Consider the following 15305-nt stretch of genomic DNA (forward strand, 5'->3'; position numbering starts at 1 on the left):
AAGGATCTGTCTCCAAAAAAAAAAAAAAAGGACATAACTCCATATATTTATGTACCTAATAAACAGAGTTTGAAAATACTTTAAAAAACACAGCAAAAAACACATAAATTCACAGTTACAACTGGTGATTTCAATAACCCTTCGTAATAACTGACAGAACACGTAGATGGAAAGCAAGTAAGCACAGGGATGATTAGAACAACACTATCTACCACCTTGACAAGACATTTATATGACACCCTACCTAACAAAGCAAAACACATGTTCTTTTCAAATGCACACTGAAATACCAAGATAGACTATATTATGGGCCATAAAACAAGTCTTGATGAGTTTAAAAGGATTCAAATGAGGCAAAATATTTTTTGTGATAACATGAAATTAAATTAGAAACAACAGAAGGATCTCTGGAAAATCTCCAAATATTTAGAAACTAAATAACACGCTTTTAAATAACCCAGGTGTCAAAGAAGAAAAAAGGAAATTAAAAAGTATTCTGACCCAGCACTTTGGGGCAGGAGGATCACCTAAGGTCAGGAGTTCGAGACCAGCCTGGCCAATATGGTGAAACCCCATCTCTATTAAAAGTACAAAATTAGCTGGGGGTGGTGACACACTCCTGTAATCAATCCCAGCTACTCAGGAGACTGAGGCAGGAGACTGCAGTGGGCCAAAATCACAGCACTGCACACCAGCCTGGGTGACAGGGCAAGATTCCATCTCAAAAAATTAAAAAAAGGGATTTTGCAGAATAAAAATGAAAAAACAACATATCAAAATTTGTGAAAGGGGGGACCAGGAGATACAGGTAGAATGATAACAATTTCACAGGAATATGATGCATATGTCAGAATTTTCAAATTGTACCATTGTTTATTATACAATCATACCTCAATAAAGTTGTTTATAAAAATACACTGTAAAGTAGACTTTAAATAGTAATTTATAACATAATACCATCAACAATGTAAATCCTACTTGTATTCCCTAACTTTAACCTGCTAAAAAAATAGTTTATAACACTATCCAAAATTGTATAATTATTCTTACTTTCTTAGATGTTTTTATCACACTAAACATGACAGGGAGATTAAAAAATAATAATTGTAACAACCGTTGAGTAGTGAAAAGAATAATTATTGAATCAATTCAACATTTGAACAATCTTATCTTCATCCCTACTTGAGTGAAGTTATAGCCACCTAATGAAAATTCCTATTCCTAATGCCTTTGCCTGACTTCAAAACAACCCTATATTTCTAATATCTAACATAATTATCTTTTTTGCTCCTGCTCAGTGTTTCAAAGAACAGTCTTTGGCTCCTTTCCAATAATAAATATTCCTATTCTTTCCTACATTCTCCAAAATCCTATACCAACTTTACTCCTCCCTCACAGCTTCATTATCTCCTATTCAGTTGACGTTTTTTCTTATGCTACTAACATACTCAAATCTTTCCTATGTGAAAAAAATGTTCATTTTACCATATTTCTCCTTAAAGTTACCATTCAATCCATTTACCGTTTCTTCACTACTGAACTGCTATAAATAGGCCATACCATGGCCTATATTGCTTTTCTTCCCAAGTTAACATTACATTCAAGATTTGGCTTTACACCCACTTTAATGGTTATCAGAGGCTGGAAAACTTTTTCTATAAAGGACCAGGTAGTAAATATTTTACATTTTTCAGGCCATACAGTCTGTTGCAACTACTCAATTCTGTCGAAAGGGGCCATAGATGATACATAAATGAATAACACTAACTGTGTTCCAATAAACCTTTATTTACAAAAACAGGCAGCTGGCCAGATTTGGCCCAACAGCCTGTTTGCCAGCCCCTGGTAAAGAGGATGGGTTCTGAAGTCAGTCTGCCTAAGTTAAATCCTAACTCTCTCTCTTACAATGTTACATAACTTCACCCCTCTGTAACTTAGTTTCCTAATTTATAAAATGGGGATAATTATGTACTTCAAGAACTGTTGTGAAGATTAAATGAACTCAGAACAGAGCCTGTTACATAGAAGATGTTCAAAAATGTTAGCTATTATCATATAATAACACAAAACACTGTCAACAATAACCTCCTATCAGTCAAAATTAGAGGTCTTTTTTCTTGTAAGTCTTCAAGCTACTAAACCTTTTTGCAAGTTTCAACAACACTACCACTTAATATATATGCAAAACTTGGACAAACTTCTCTCTATGCCTCAGTTTCCATATCTGCAAAATGAGAGGTGATATAAAAGTAATATAAGGCTTTGGAGTTTCAGCCCTGAGTTTAAATCTGGTTTCTACTACTTTATGTGTTAGTCTGGATACATTACCTAACTTCAATTTTCTCACAAGCAAAACAGCGTATTATTGAGAGGAATGACTGAGAAAACAAGTGTGAAGCACCCAGAGTACAGTGCTTGGATTCAATAAACACAAGCTCTCTTCCTCTGCTCAACATCCATCTGTACACAATCTGTACTTCATAGAGCTTTCTCCACTTAGCCTCTACAGTTCTCATCTTGGCTTTCTTTATATACACTATCCCTGCAGAATCTCATCCACTTCCATACCTTTGAGGGAACAAATTCCTAAACTACCTGTCTAGTTTTAACCTCTGAGCTCGATTTGCATTTCTAATAGGCTGATATATTTCTTCTCCTACTTTCCACCTGCTATTTTCCATACCATCCTTAGCTCGTTAGCTTCACTTTCAAAAATGCCTCTAAAATTTTTTTTCCTCCTTTCCATCCCCATTTGCCACTGATTTAATTTAAAAGCCCATGTTTTACCTCTAGTCTGAACTACTTAGCAACCTAACTGGTGTCTCTGTCTCCACTCCATCCCCTCTATTAATAGTTCTTCAAAAGCTCATTAAAATGTTGCTTAAGGTTTAGATAATTGCCTCCCTTGAGTTCCCTACTAAATCACAATACAAAGCCCTAAGACACATTTAGTATCTCTTCAAGAAATCACATGAATAGCTTTCATTCATACAACCTATCAGAGCAGCAACTTTCAAATGTTTTTGATCACAACCTTGGGAAAAAATACATATTGCATCATGACTGAGTATTCTATACACACATAATAATCAGTTATATAACACCTATAACATTTCTGACACATACTTAAGTTTTATATAATAAGTGTTGCTTCTGATTTTTCTTTTCTATTCTCTTTCATTTTTAAAAAATGCTGGTCACAATCCACTAACTTGATGTCAGGAGTCAGAGCCCACAGTTCAAAAATCATTAATTAAAAGATACAATGGAAGAAAAGTATGAAAAGCGGGGAAAAAAAGAATAAAATACACAGGGAAAAAACCAAAAAAGCTACAAGACCTACCTAATGAAAACTTTAAGTTGCTTCCGAGGAACACAAAAGACAACTTGAAGAAATAAAGTACATATTATATTCTTGGATAGAAATACTAAATATGTATATTTTCCTTAATTTAATCTATAAATTTAACTCAAATCATCAAAAAAAAAAAAAGTAGGTATACTTTGGAACCAAACAGCCAATTCAAAAATCTTCATGGAAAAAATAAAATTCTAAACAAGCTATCCCTACTATATATTAAAATGTCACAAAAACCACAATAAAAACAGAGTGGTCTGGGCATACAACTGAACAAACCAACGAAACAGAATAAGGTCCAGAAATAGATATATGTGAGAATGTAGTGTATTTATGATAAAGATGACACCTCAAATTAGTGGCGAAAAGATGAATTACCTGCTAAACTTACTAGACGCTTACAGATACTTTAAAGTGTTTCTGAAGACTTAACTTCAACAAATGAAACCATGAAACATCAGAAGAAAAAACATTCAAGAATTCTATTATAATCTCAGAGCAGAGAAGTCTTTCCTGATACTTAAAACCCAGAAATCATAAAAAAGACTGAAAAATGTTAATGCAAAAATAAAAGAGAAAAACGAAGTAAAAAAAATTTTCAACATGAATCAAAGACTACTTACTTACTACTTTACTTACACACAGTTTCTACAAATCAATACTAAAAGAAGACCTACCAGCAAAAGAAAAACAGATTAAAAAAAGGTCAATTAACATAAAAGGATGTAAACATGGTATTGAAACAAATGAAAAGATATTCAGTTGCACTCAGAATGAGGGAAATGCAAATCAAACCTAGACTGATACCACTTTTCACTATCACACTGGATAACAGAGCTTTGTAACCAGGTCTGTTGGCAAAGGCACACGAAATCAGCCTCTTCAGCACTGCTTTCAGAAGGGCAGAACCTATACTGAGGGCATCTGGTAATATCAAAAAATATAAACACACATGCTTGCTGATTCAGCAATTATTCATCTAGGAATTTGCATGACTATTTATTGAAGCATTGTTTGTAATAGAAAAAAACTGGAAATGATCCAAACATCTATTAGTAGTTAACTGGTTAAATAAATTATAGTACATCAATATAAGGGATTACCATACAGCTTTGAAAAAACAAATAGTAACAAAAGAATGAGGAAACCCTTTCCGTGCAGGTAACTCAGGACAGTGAACAAGGAGCAGAACACTACCATGTGTGTAAAAAGAAGGTTAAAAAAGAGAACACATCCGTGTATGTGCTTGTATATGTATATCTGTGAAAAAATACACAAGAGACCAATAAAGGTTGTTGCTTATCTAGGTAAAGGAATGAGTGACTAATAGTCAAAGGCAACAAAGAAACTTCATCGTTCAACACCCTTTTACACCATTTGCATTCCATGTGAACTGCCTATTAATAAAATCAAGTTTTCAAAACAGAAGTATAAGGCTTCTACAATCTTGAAGGCATAATTAAGACTTATTTTTCTTTTTTGTTTACCAATTTTTAAATATAGGGTAAAATGCAGAACATAAAAAACCTAAATTAAGGGTTATTTTCATTTATATTAGAAATAAGATTGACCAAAATAACTGAAAATAATGAAAACAAATAGTACATAATAAATTACGGAGTTCTGAAGATACCTTTATCTCCTTTAAAAACAGGCTGTATCTCTCTTACCATATTGCAAATATTTTGTCAGACTTAATTTCCTGCTTGGAAACAGGAGGACACACAGGAAATGCAAATCACTACTAGAATGAATGGGAAAAAAACTAAAGATTTTTCTTTTAAAGTTATTAGAAGGTAAACTCCACATTTAAAATAAAACATATAGGTAAAGATTCCTATTTCTCACTTCTTATACAGAGGAAGCAGACACACTTCATGCATTCAAACCTGTGGTAATACAAATAAGATTACACATCCCTGATTCGAAAGTTACTCTGCATCTTTTTCTATTGTTTGGTAGATTTGAAAAAATGCATTTCATACTTAAGGTCTCTAACTTAATCATATACCTAGGTCACTGCTGTTTTTTAAACATACTCAGAGTTAAAATTAAATGATGGGGCCAGGCGAGGTGGCTCATGCCTCTAATCCCAGCACTTTCGATGGCCAAGGCAGGCGGATCACCTGAGGTCAAGAGTTTGAGACTTGCCTGGCCAACATGGTAAAACCTCATCTCTACTAAAAATACAAAAATTAGCCGGGTGTGATGGCATATATCTGCAATCCCAGCTACTCGGGAGGTGGAGGCAGGAGAATTGCTTGAACCCAGGAGGTGGAGGCTAAGGTGAGCTGAGATCATGCCACTGCACTCCAGCCTGTGTAACAGAGTGAGACACTGTCTCAAAAAAAAAACACTCAATGATGGACCCGGTGTGGTGGCTCATGCCGGTAATCCCAGAATTTTAGAGGCCAAGGTGGGAGGATTGCTTGAGGCCAGGAGTTCAGGATCAGCCTGGGCAACATAGCAAGACCCTGTCCCTGTGAAAAATTTTAGAAATTTAAAAATCAGCTAGGAGAGTGACAGCTCACATCTGTAGTCCCAGCTAGCTGAGATGCTGAGGTAAGAGCATTGCTTGCGTTCAAGAGTTTAAGGTTACAGTGAGCTATGAACATGCTACTGCACTACAGCCTGGGCAACAGAGTGAGATGCCATCTTTTAAACAAACAAAAAGACTGAAACCTTAAATAATATAAAGGATGCCCATATTCCAGACAGCTTTCTGTCCCAGAAACTTTTCCTTTCTGAAATAGCTACTACTGTACATTTATAGGTTTTAAAGCACTTAGACTGGCTGGCACTGAACAGATACTCAAAATGGTTTCTACCTATTCTCTGCCTTTCCAGGTTTTGAAAACTAAACTGCCATTAAATGAAATAATTAAGTTGATTTGACCTCAATTATTCAAGTCGCTGAACATTTTTCAATTGGAGTATCAATGATATTTTTAAATGGCCTCAAAAGTAAGAGTTGGGGCAGGGAAAGAGGTTTTATTACAAACCATACAAATTTAACACAAAGAAAACACAATATTTAAAGTGTTCTAGTTTCATGGAGTCCTACTGAAACAGAGGAAGTTTCCCAACAACAAAATAGTCTTCCCCTTTTAAATGTCATCCAGCACAAAAGTAAAAGAGTAATAATAATCCCAAGTGTAAAGATAGTAATAGTGGAAAATAATATTCAGAAAATTACTTTTCCTCAAAGACAAAAATATCTTCAAGGTATTTGAGACAGCATTCTCTTCAAGTTTGTTTCTGGAATGTGGACACCAACTATACACAGGCGCACTCCTTCCCCAGGACATCCTGACTGCACACAATAGCTACTGACAACAATTGAACTAGGTCGTTATTTCCAAGCATGGAAATTTTACTATCTATAGACGCAAATTTCCCTATCTAAGTAAAGTTAAATGGTACTTGTAAACAATCTATTTAGAAACAAATTTGGTTACTAAGCACATTTTTGAAAGGACAGAAGAAGCTATTCATGCTTCCCATTTAAAATCACCTACATTTTTTTCAGTGTTTGAAATACAGAAAAAAGGAAACCACACAAACATGATAAATCTGTGTCAAAAAGTGCTGGGTGGGGTGGTTTCCTTAAGTATGTGAACTATATTTTGTAGACAAGGTTTTTATTTTCTTTTCCTGCTTCATCCGTTGACGCATGCCCTTTAGCCTCTCCGAATATGATCCTGTTCACCAATCTCATCATGTTCTTCTCACCCAGAGTTCTTGTAGCACAGCCTCATCCCCACGCAGTCCAGTCCAGTTAATGCCTACTTGACCTTTGACTCAGGACAGGCAATCCCTTTCCCCAAAGGAGAGTTTCCTTTCCCCATTCAGCCTAGAGTGAGTTCCTCACTCCGTGCTCCCATGGTGCCTAGGCATACCTCTATCACAGAATTGATCACAGGATTGCTGTTACCTTGTCTGTCTCTGATTGCTACATCACTGCTACCTAAAGGTCACTTTTTGTAGTTTTATTACTTTGAATCCATTTACCTTATCGGTGGCATTTAACACTGATAATAACTTCTTAAAACCCTGCACTTTTAAAATTCCATGTCACCTCCTTGTAGGTCCAACTCCCTACCTGTTAGGTGTTTCTCCAATTCCTCTATATCTTCTCTCTCTCCCTGGGATCTCACATCAGTCCTCTACTTACTCTGCACACTCAGTTGATGTCATCCTTTTCCACTACCTATACATCAACAATTCCCAAGTCCTCATCTTCAATACCGAACTTCTCCATAACCACTAACATTCAACCTGTGTCGTCTGTCAAACTGACATTCATTCCCTCTTATATAACAAATCGCATTCGACCACTACCACACCCAGGTTAAGCCCTCAGCTTCAACCCTCATCTAGCCCATTATTCCTAACAATCTCCTAATTAATTTCCCTGCCTCCTATCTCATTTCTTCTCAAATACTCACTTCGTTCTCAATCTTTCTTTTATATCCCGCAACCCAGAATAATTTTCACAACTTTGAGTGGCAAAAGTCATTTCATCAGAGGATAAAGGTCCAATTCTTCATGCTAAGTTTTAGCATATATATGCTATAGATACACACACACTGATACATATATATGACAAACTTATTTTATAATTTTAATTTCATTTTCACATTTTAAAATAAGGTCCCAATTAAGCCTTCTTTTTCTGCATTTGATTCCCTCTTTTAAGTAGTCACTAGAGATTACCACTCTCCAACACCAACTGTCCTCACATAACAAAGACTTCTTGTACACTAATCACCTCGAAAGAGCATGCACTCATTCATAAAAAACTCAAATTTTAAACATCAGTTGTTTGGTTTAAGTTAGTCTTTTTAAAGTATTTGCTGCCAAATAAAGTTAGTTTTTAAAAGGAAGAAAGCCTTAGGTGTGACTTAGTGGGAATATTTCAATATCAAAGTATATATAACTCCTTATTGACATACATCACACAAATGCAATGAGAGGAATTGGCTATACATTCATTATAAACTAAAATATATCACTTGGCTCCTTTTTGCCCACAGCAACCCACTCTTACTATATCTTCCTTACCTTTCACTTTTGCAGTGAGCATTTCTGCAGCATTTTGAAGATCAACAGAATTGAGGTTCTGATGTTTATTCATTATAGACTTTAAAACACGGAGCAGTTCCTCTAGACGTATATGAATAACTTCTTTAAAACAGTCTTTAAAAAGAAAAAAAAATAATTTATTTCCAGAGCAAAGTTCCACAAATCTAAACTACAAAACATCATCTGAAGCACATTTCAAGTAGAAGCACTAGTCACACAATTTTTGCCTACTATACATTCATTTCTATCTTCATTGTTGCAATTACATACAATTTAAAAAGTCTTCAGAAAATCCTTAGTCATTTTAATTCATTAAGGATTTCAAAGGCTCTCACAGTTATGGTCAATTTAAGTACTACATTTTTCAGCTTTCTCGGTTTTAATATGTGCTCCAGACTTCCCTCGAGCCAACTTTATAAGGTAAGTTTTCCTTGTCTTATACTTTTACTATCATATATTTTTTTAACATATCCAGTAACTCTTAGCCATATAAAGATCATTTAACCTATACATTTTTTAAATTATGATATAATTTACCTATGATAAAATGTACAGACCTTTAATGAGTTTTTGTGCTTTTTAGAAAAACTGAATTAGTTGCAATGATGAAAAATTGAGGGATCATTACACAAATTCCAGATTTTGCCTACTCCTGAAAAATCAAAATCTTTTACACTCAGGGCCACATTTCTCCTTGGCCACAGTAGCTGGAACAGAGCAGTGCTGCTCTCTTAGATAGATGAGTTTCTTCTCAGTGCCCATTCATTTTCTCCCAGCCTACTCCACTCATTTACATCATCCTAGATCAGAGAGATGCAGTTTTATTACCCCTTAAATAAGATGACTATATAATTTATCATTCAAACCAAAATACTTTTGCTAGTGGAAAGGTGGATGCTACTCACAGTCATGCTAGCACAACAATCAATCACATTCTATGATCTTCATCCCAAGTAAATCAGAAAGTATAATCACCCTACCTTTAATCCCTGAAGTAATCCTCAAAAGTCTCACAAGACAACCACTTTAAGTACGGTACTCTTATATAATTTTCCTTTCTGTAAACTTACACAGCATTGGTGTTTAATAAGAGTTAGTATCTACTAAGCACTTACTATGTGCTAGGCACTATTAAAAACAAAAGGATATTATTTCATTCAATGTGATACTGAATACTGTGATAGGTCATACTCATTCAGTATGACCCATGTATGCATATACACATATTTCTGTATGAAGTCATCCATATTATTTATATAAGTATATATTTTTATACATATTTATATCTTTTATACACATCTGTATGACTACATATAGAAAAATTTATGTGTATATATTTAAATATATATACACATATATATATATTTAAATATATATACACATATGTACATATATACATACAAATGTATGTGCACATATGTATGCATGTATAAATATATTCATGCAAATATACACATAAAATATGTATGTCTATATATCTATATGTAAAATATATATATATATCTTTGTTAGTTGAGAGGGCCTAAAAGAAATGACAGTAGCAACAAGCACACCTAGCACCCAGATCTTGGTTTCTAATACTATTCTCCAGTGAAAGTAACCAGGTCTCCTTAGAGAAATAGCTGATTCTAGGACCAGGGTAGAAATGTTCAAGACAAGTAACAAGCATCTTGTAATGCCAGAAAGGAAGGAAGAACTTAAAAAAAAAAAACTAAAACAAACAACAAAAAACACCCTACAGTGAGGAGGGCATGTCAAAGGTACACAGGAACCAACTGAAAGTTTCCAATAGCCAAAGCTGGAACCATGTGAGCAACAAATAAAGTGATATTGGATTATAACCTAAAGTACATAACAAATGTCCATGAGTCCACACTGACATAAATGATTGAATATATTAGTAAACAGGGGAAAAGAAACAAATCTCTTGTGTAAAAGAACTGTAAAAAATGTGTGCAAATACTTTGCTCTCAAGAAGGTGAAACATAACTCTCTTACATATGACCTATGTGGACTAACTTCTTCCAAAGAGTGTAGTATGGAAGGGAGGACAAAAAGAGTAACTTGACAATGGAGAAACTTGACAAACACTACTGAAGACAGGTGACCAAGGTCAACATCAACAGTGACAAATCATGTTCAAGGTAAATATCCTTGATATAAAGTGATGAAAATAACACTTTACATCTGTAATCTTCCTCCCAATATCCCATAACCCTGGTCTAATGAGGAGAAAAACATCAGGCAAATTCTAATCAAGGGCCATCCTACAGAACCCCTAATCAGTATTCCTTAAAATAAAAATGAGGAAAGTTTGAGAAGCTTACAGCCAAGGAAGACCTAAGGAGAAACAACTAAATGTAATATGATAGGATCCTGGAAGATAATAAAGAGTATTAGAGGAAATCTATGGAAATCTGAATATAGACACTAGTTAATAATAATAATGCATCATTATTACCAGTTATCAAACACTGGCTCTATAACTCTAAGAGATGTAAGATGTTAATACAGTGTATGGACTATATGGGAACTTTGTATTATTATCTCAATTTTTCTGTAATCTAAAATTGTTCTAAAAAAGTCTATTTTTAAAATGAAATACAAATAGGTAAAATATTTTAGGAATTTTATGTGTTGTTGAAATTTTCCCCATAAACATAATTTTAAAACTTGATATGCAATTTTTATAATTCTTAGGGAAAATGTGAATATGCAGTTTAAGCAACTGTCTTAATTTAATAAGTATCACTATTTTCTCTTTTTTGTAACTGGTAATGTTAGTTTGGTAGGTTTACTTAGTTGAGGCAATACAGTATAGTGGTTGAAAAGCATAGTCTCTGAAACCAGACTGCCTGACTGAATTCTAACTCCATGGCTGAGATATCTTGGGTGAGTTACTTAGCCCCTCTGTGCCTCAGTTTCCTCACCTATAAAAAGAAGATAAGGTAGCTAGTTCACAGGGTTATTGGGTTAAATGAATTAAAACACACAAAGCACTTAGAACAGTGGCTGGAACACAGTAGGCCCTTCATAAATGTTTGCAACTATTTTTAGTTGGTGGAAAAGTAAGTAATCGCGGATTTGGCCGCTAAAAAAAATTATATATATGTATACATAGCCAAAACCTCAATTACTTTTGTACCAACGTAATATTTTATAAGGCAGTAGAAATAGGTTAATGATATAGGTTAGCTCTGAAATGAAATCTAGTAGATATGAAATAAAGGAAACTTCTGGGAAAATAATATAATTTGAATAAGTGTAAAAAAATCATAAAACCTTCCTTTATTTTTTTTGTCTTTTGTTTTGTTTTGTTTTTTGAGTTGAAGTCTCGCTCTGTTGCCTGGGCTAGAGTGTCACAGCGCAATCTTGGTTCAATGCAACCTCCGCCTCCCAGGTTCAAGCAATTCTTCTGCCTCAGCCTCCCAAGTAGCTGGGATTACTGGTGCCTGCCACCACACCCGCCTGATTTCTTTTGTATTTAGTAGAGACAAGGTTTCAAAATGTTGGTCAGGCTGGTCTTGAACTCCTGACTTCAGGTGATCCACCGGCCTTGGCCTCTCAAAGTGCTGGGATTACAGGCATGAGCCACTGCGCCTGGCCTATGGAACCCTCCTGACATGCTATTTTTTCCCCAGTTTTGTATAGCCAAATCTCTTATTTGGCACATATATAACTAAATAAAGCTGATATACGCTAGTACTTCTGCTGACTTAACCAAAACCAAGGTGGAGTGATTCTCATCACAGAGAGTTACACTGCCCTCTTTTTGAAACCTAATAAATGTTAGTCTTAGAAAAGAAAGTTATTTCTATCCCATGTTCTAATGTTTTACAATAAAATCTTCAGGTATTAATATACTTAGGAAACATTAAATCTCTGGCCAAAAGAGCTTGATTTTCAGAGTGCCAACAACAACCATCAATACTCAAAATTAGTGTTGGGCAAAAACTACAAAATACTAATGGCCTAAATGCCTACATAAACCAAAGTAACACTGTGGTCTTCTCAGAATCAAGGAAATTAAACATGTAGAAATCCATATATTTCTAAAATTGTTAAATGCTTTTCAACTTTCTCAGTTTTAATTTCTAATAGATACAACCCACATAAAAACTCTTTGGGATCCTCAGTAATTTTTTTTTAACAGTGTAAAAAGGTCCTGGGAGTCCCTGTTATAGTTTTTCTTAAGAATCACTGTATCCAATCTGTCCCTGGATTTCAAGAAAAATAAAAGAAAAAAAAAATCACTGCAACTGCAAAACACTCTAATAACTGGTGGCAGCACAAATGATCTACAAACTTGCAATTCCTTTTTTTCCTACCAGGTAGCCCTAATAAACAGATCTTGAAGTTGTCCCCAACTAACACACTAAAAAATGGCATCAGAATTATTTTAGTAAGAAGTTTCAGAAACTTCTTCAGTTGCACTATAAAGAATTTCAATTCCTGAAATTAAATACCCTTCTGAAGCCCACAATTCAACACAAATGAACATGATGACTAAATAAAGAAAATGCTAATCACAAAGGTTCATAAACTTTCCTATATATTTGGGCAGAAGGGTAAACTACGAAGTCATGAGCATGTCCTAATAATATTTCAGTTGGAACTTCATAAATCAGCAAGCCCTCAACTAGCTGTGCCATAAATGGTTTAAAGAAAATTCCATTTTTACCAAAACTGAAGAAAGTGGCTGCTTGACGTAGTAAAAAACAATAGATTTAGATAGAGAAACCTGGGTTCCAACCCTTGATCAGCTTCTTCCTTGAAAAGAACACATACAAAACTCTTAGCCTCTCTCACCTCAGATTCATCTCAGTAAAAACACAATTGATAATACCTGTTTTGCCTACAAGGTTGTTGTGAATATCAAATAAATAGAAATAAAGCTACTTTATAGTCTTAATATACATAAAAGGCAATTACTACTAGCAATTCTGTAAGCCATTCAAACTACCTTTGAAAACAGGTTTGCCTCACATACAATCATGTTCAATAACAAATACATTTATAGCTAGATCCCACAATATTTTGACTAAGGAAGAAAAGACATTACATTTAAGTTTCAATTTCATTTTCTGCGTAAAATCTAAATTGGTGAATTCTCTGAAAAGGAAAGTCATTCAGGATATGTTTTATTAAAAATTTCTACACCTCTCAAGTTATAGTACTTAATTGAGTCATATAACTAAATACAAGATAATTTTCAAATGCCATAGTGGTCATATTGTAAATGTAATGAAATTTAATTTATACTACAAAGTTATTATAGATGTGAATAAAATTCAACCAAAGTCTTAATACTAGTTATCTAGAATAGTAAAACTTCTATATCCCAATGTTTGCTTTTCTACTCACTCTGTAATACAGAAATCTGAATTTTAATTTACTACTTCACCCAGCTGAGTCATTGATTCTCTGCTTCATTCCACTTATCAAGTGAAGACAGATTAGCCAGCTCCACTTTTTGTTCTCATGCATTAACAAAATACCAGTGTTTATATTGCCAATACTTCATGGAAATGCTTAAGTAAATAAATGAAAAAACCATGATGTTTTCTTTCATTTAAAAAAAACTGACAATAATTTGAAAATCAATCTTTTAAATTCAGCTTAACCTCTTTAGGGAAAGCAATGAAAATGAGGAGAAAAAATGTTTCAGAACTTATCACTAGGAAACTCCTTTTGCTGTAATGACTTTTGAAGTTACAGGATAAAAGTGAAGCCCGAGAAACAGCAACTTACTTTATTCAGCTACCAGGGATTATGAAAATAGTGACAACTGACATTTGAAAATGCTTATTCTAAGAGTTTTACACACATAAACTCATTTAATCTCCTTTTAATAGACACAGAAACAAGCATAAAGGAAGAAGATAAATAACTTGCCCAGGGCTACAAACAACTAGCAAATGGCAGAATGAGGATTCCACCTCAGGTATCCTGGGTCTAGAATTTGAGCTCCTAATCACTATGATATATTGCTACATGGTTGAAGAAGTTAAGCTTAATGACAAGTACTCTGCGATCTGTAATTTAACAGGCTTTAACTTCCAGTGAATATGCTAGTTACTACTATAAACATTGTTAAATGATATAAACCATTCTAGGCAAATGCAGAAGAGGAATCTAATGCACTGAGAACTGGCACAGGTGTAAATGAGGTATTTGTATTTCATACTTCGTTTCTCAAAGATTCATTTCATACCTTCTAGTCACTAAACAATAATCTATTAACATTCACATTAACATCTAAGTGATATCCATTAGAAATCACTTCTAAAAAGATTTATTTCTAGGGTAATATAGAGCAGTACACATCTGAGGCTAGCAGCTTAATGTTTCTAATATTTAACAAAATTTCTGGCACACTGTAAAGTTACGTAAGAGGCATCAGTCGTAAAAGTAACAATGCAATTTGTCTGAAAAAAAAAGTTTACACATCCTCCTGTATATTCTCCCTGGGAAAAGAACTGAGTTAACCCACAAGACAGGATTTCAATGAAGACTTTGTAAATTTATGCAGAACCTCTCATAACAGAATATATTATTTAATGGTATTAAACTTCTCATTTAATGAAAAATTCAATAAAAACTTTTTATTCAACCTAACTGTTCAATAAAATTTGTTTTAAAAAGTTAACATACTACTTCTGACTATAGTCCTGTAAAAACAATTCATCAGAAGCTACCACTTATGAGGTCAGTGTTATTTTTTTTTTTAATAATATAAAGGTGATACACTCTTAAATTAGAAAGCATCTTTTAGGCCGGGCGCGGTGGCTCAAGCCTGTAATCCCAGCACTTTGGGAGGCCGAGACGGGCGGATCACGAGGTCAAGAGATCGAGATCATCC

General features: G+C 34.2%; 1 protein-coding gene across 2 annotated transcripts in view; it reads right to left on the bottom strand.

The window, feature by feature from the left end:
* Nucleotides 1-15305, bottom strand: part of ARHGAP29 (Rho GTPase activating protein 29) — an 83687-nt gene that overhangs the window by 62716 nt on the left and 5666 nt on the right. For both annotated transcript variants that reach the window (XM_011940012.1, XM_011940011.1), the window contains exon 2: nucleotides 8423-8557. In XM_011940012.1, coding sequence (XP_011795402.1) covers nucleotides 8423-8557 — 135 coding nt within the window. The remainder of the gene's footprint in view (nucleotides 1-8422; nucleotides 8558-15305) is intronic.

The sequence above is a fragment of the Colobus angolensis genome, unplaced genomic scaffold (assembly GCF_000951035.1).
Source record: "Colobus angolensis palliatus isolate OR3802 unplaced genomic scaffold, Cang.pa_1.0 Scaffold186, whole genome shotgun sequence".
NCBI lineage: Eukaryota > Metazoa > Chordata > Mammalia > Primates > Cercopithecidae > Colobus > Colobus angolensis.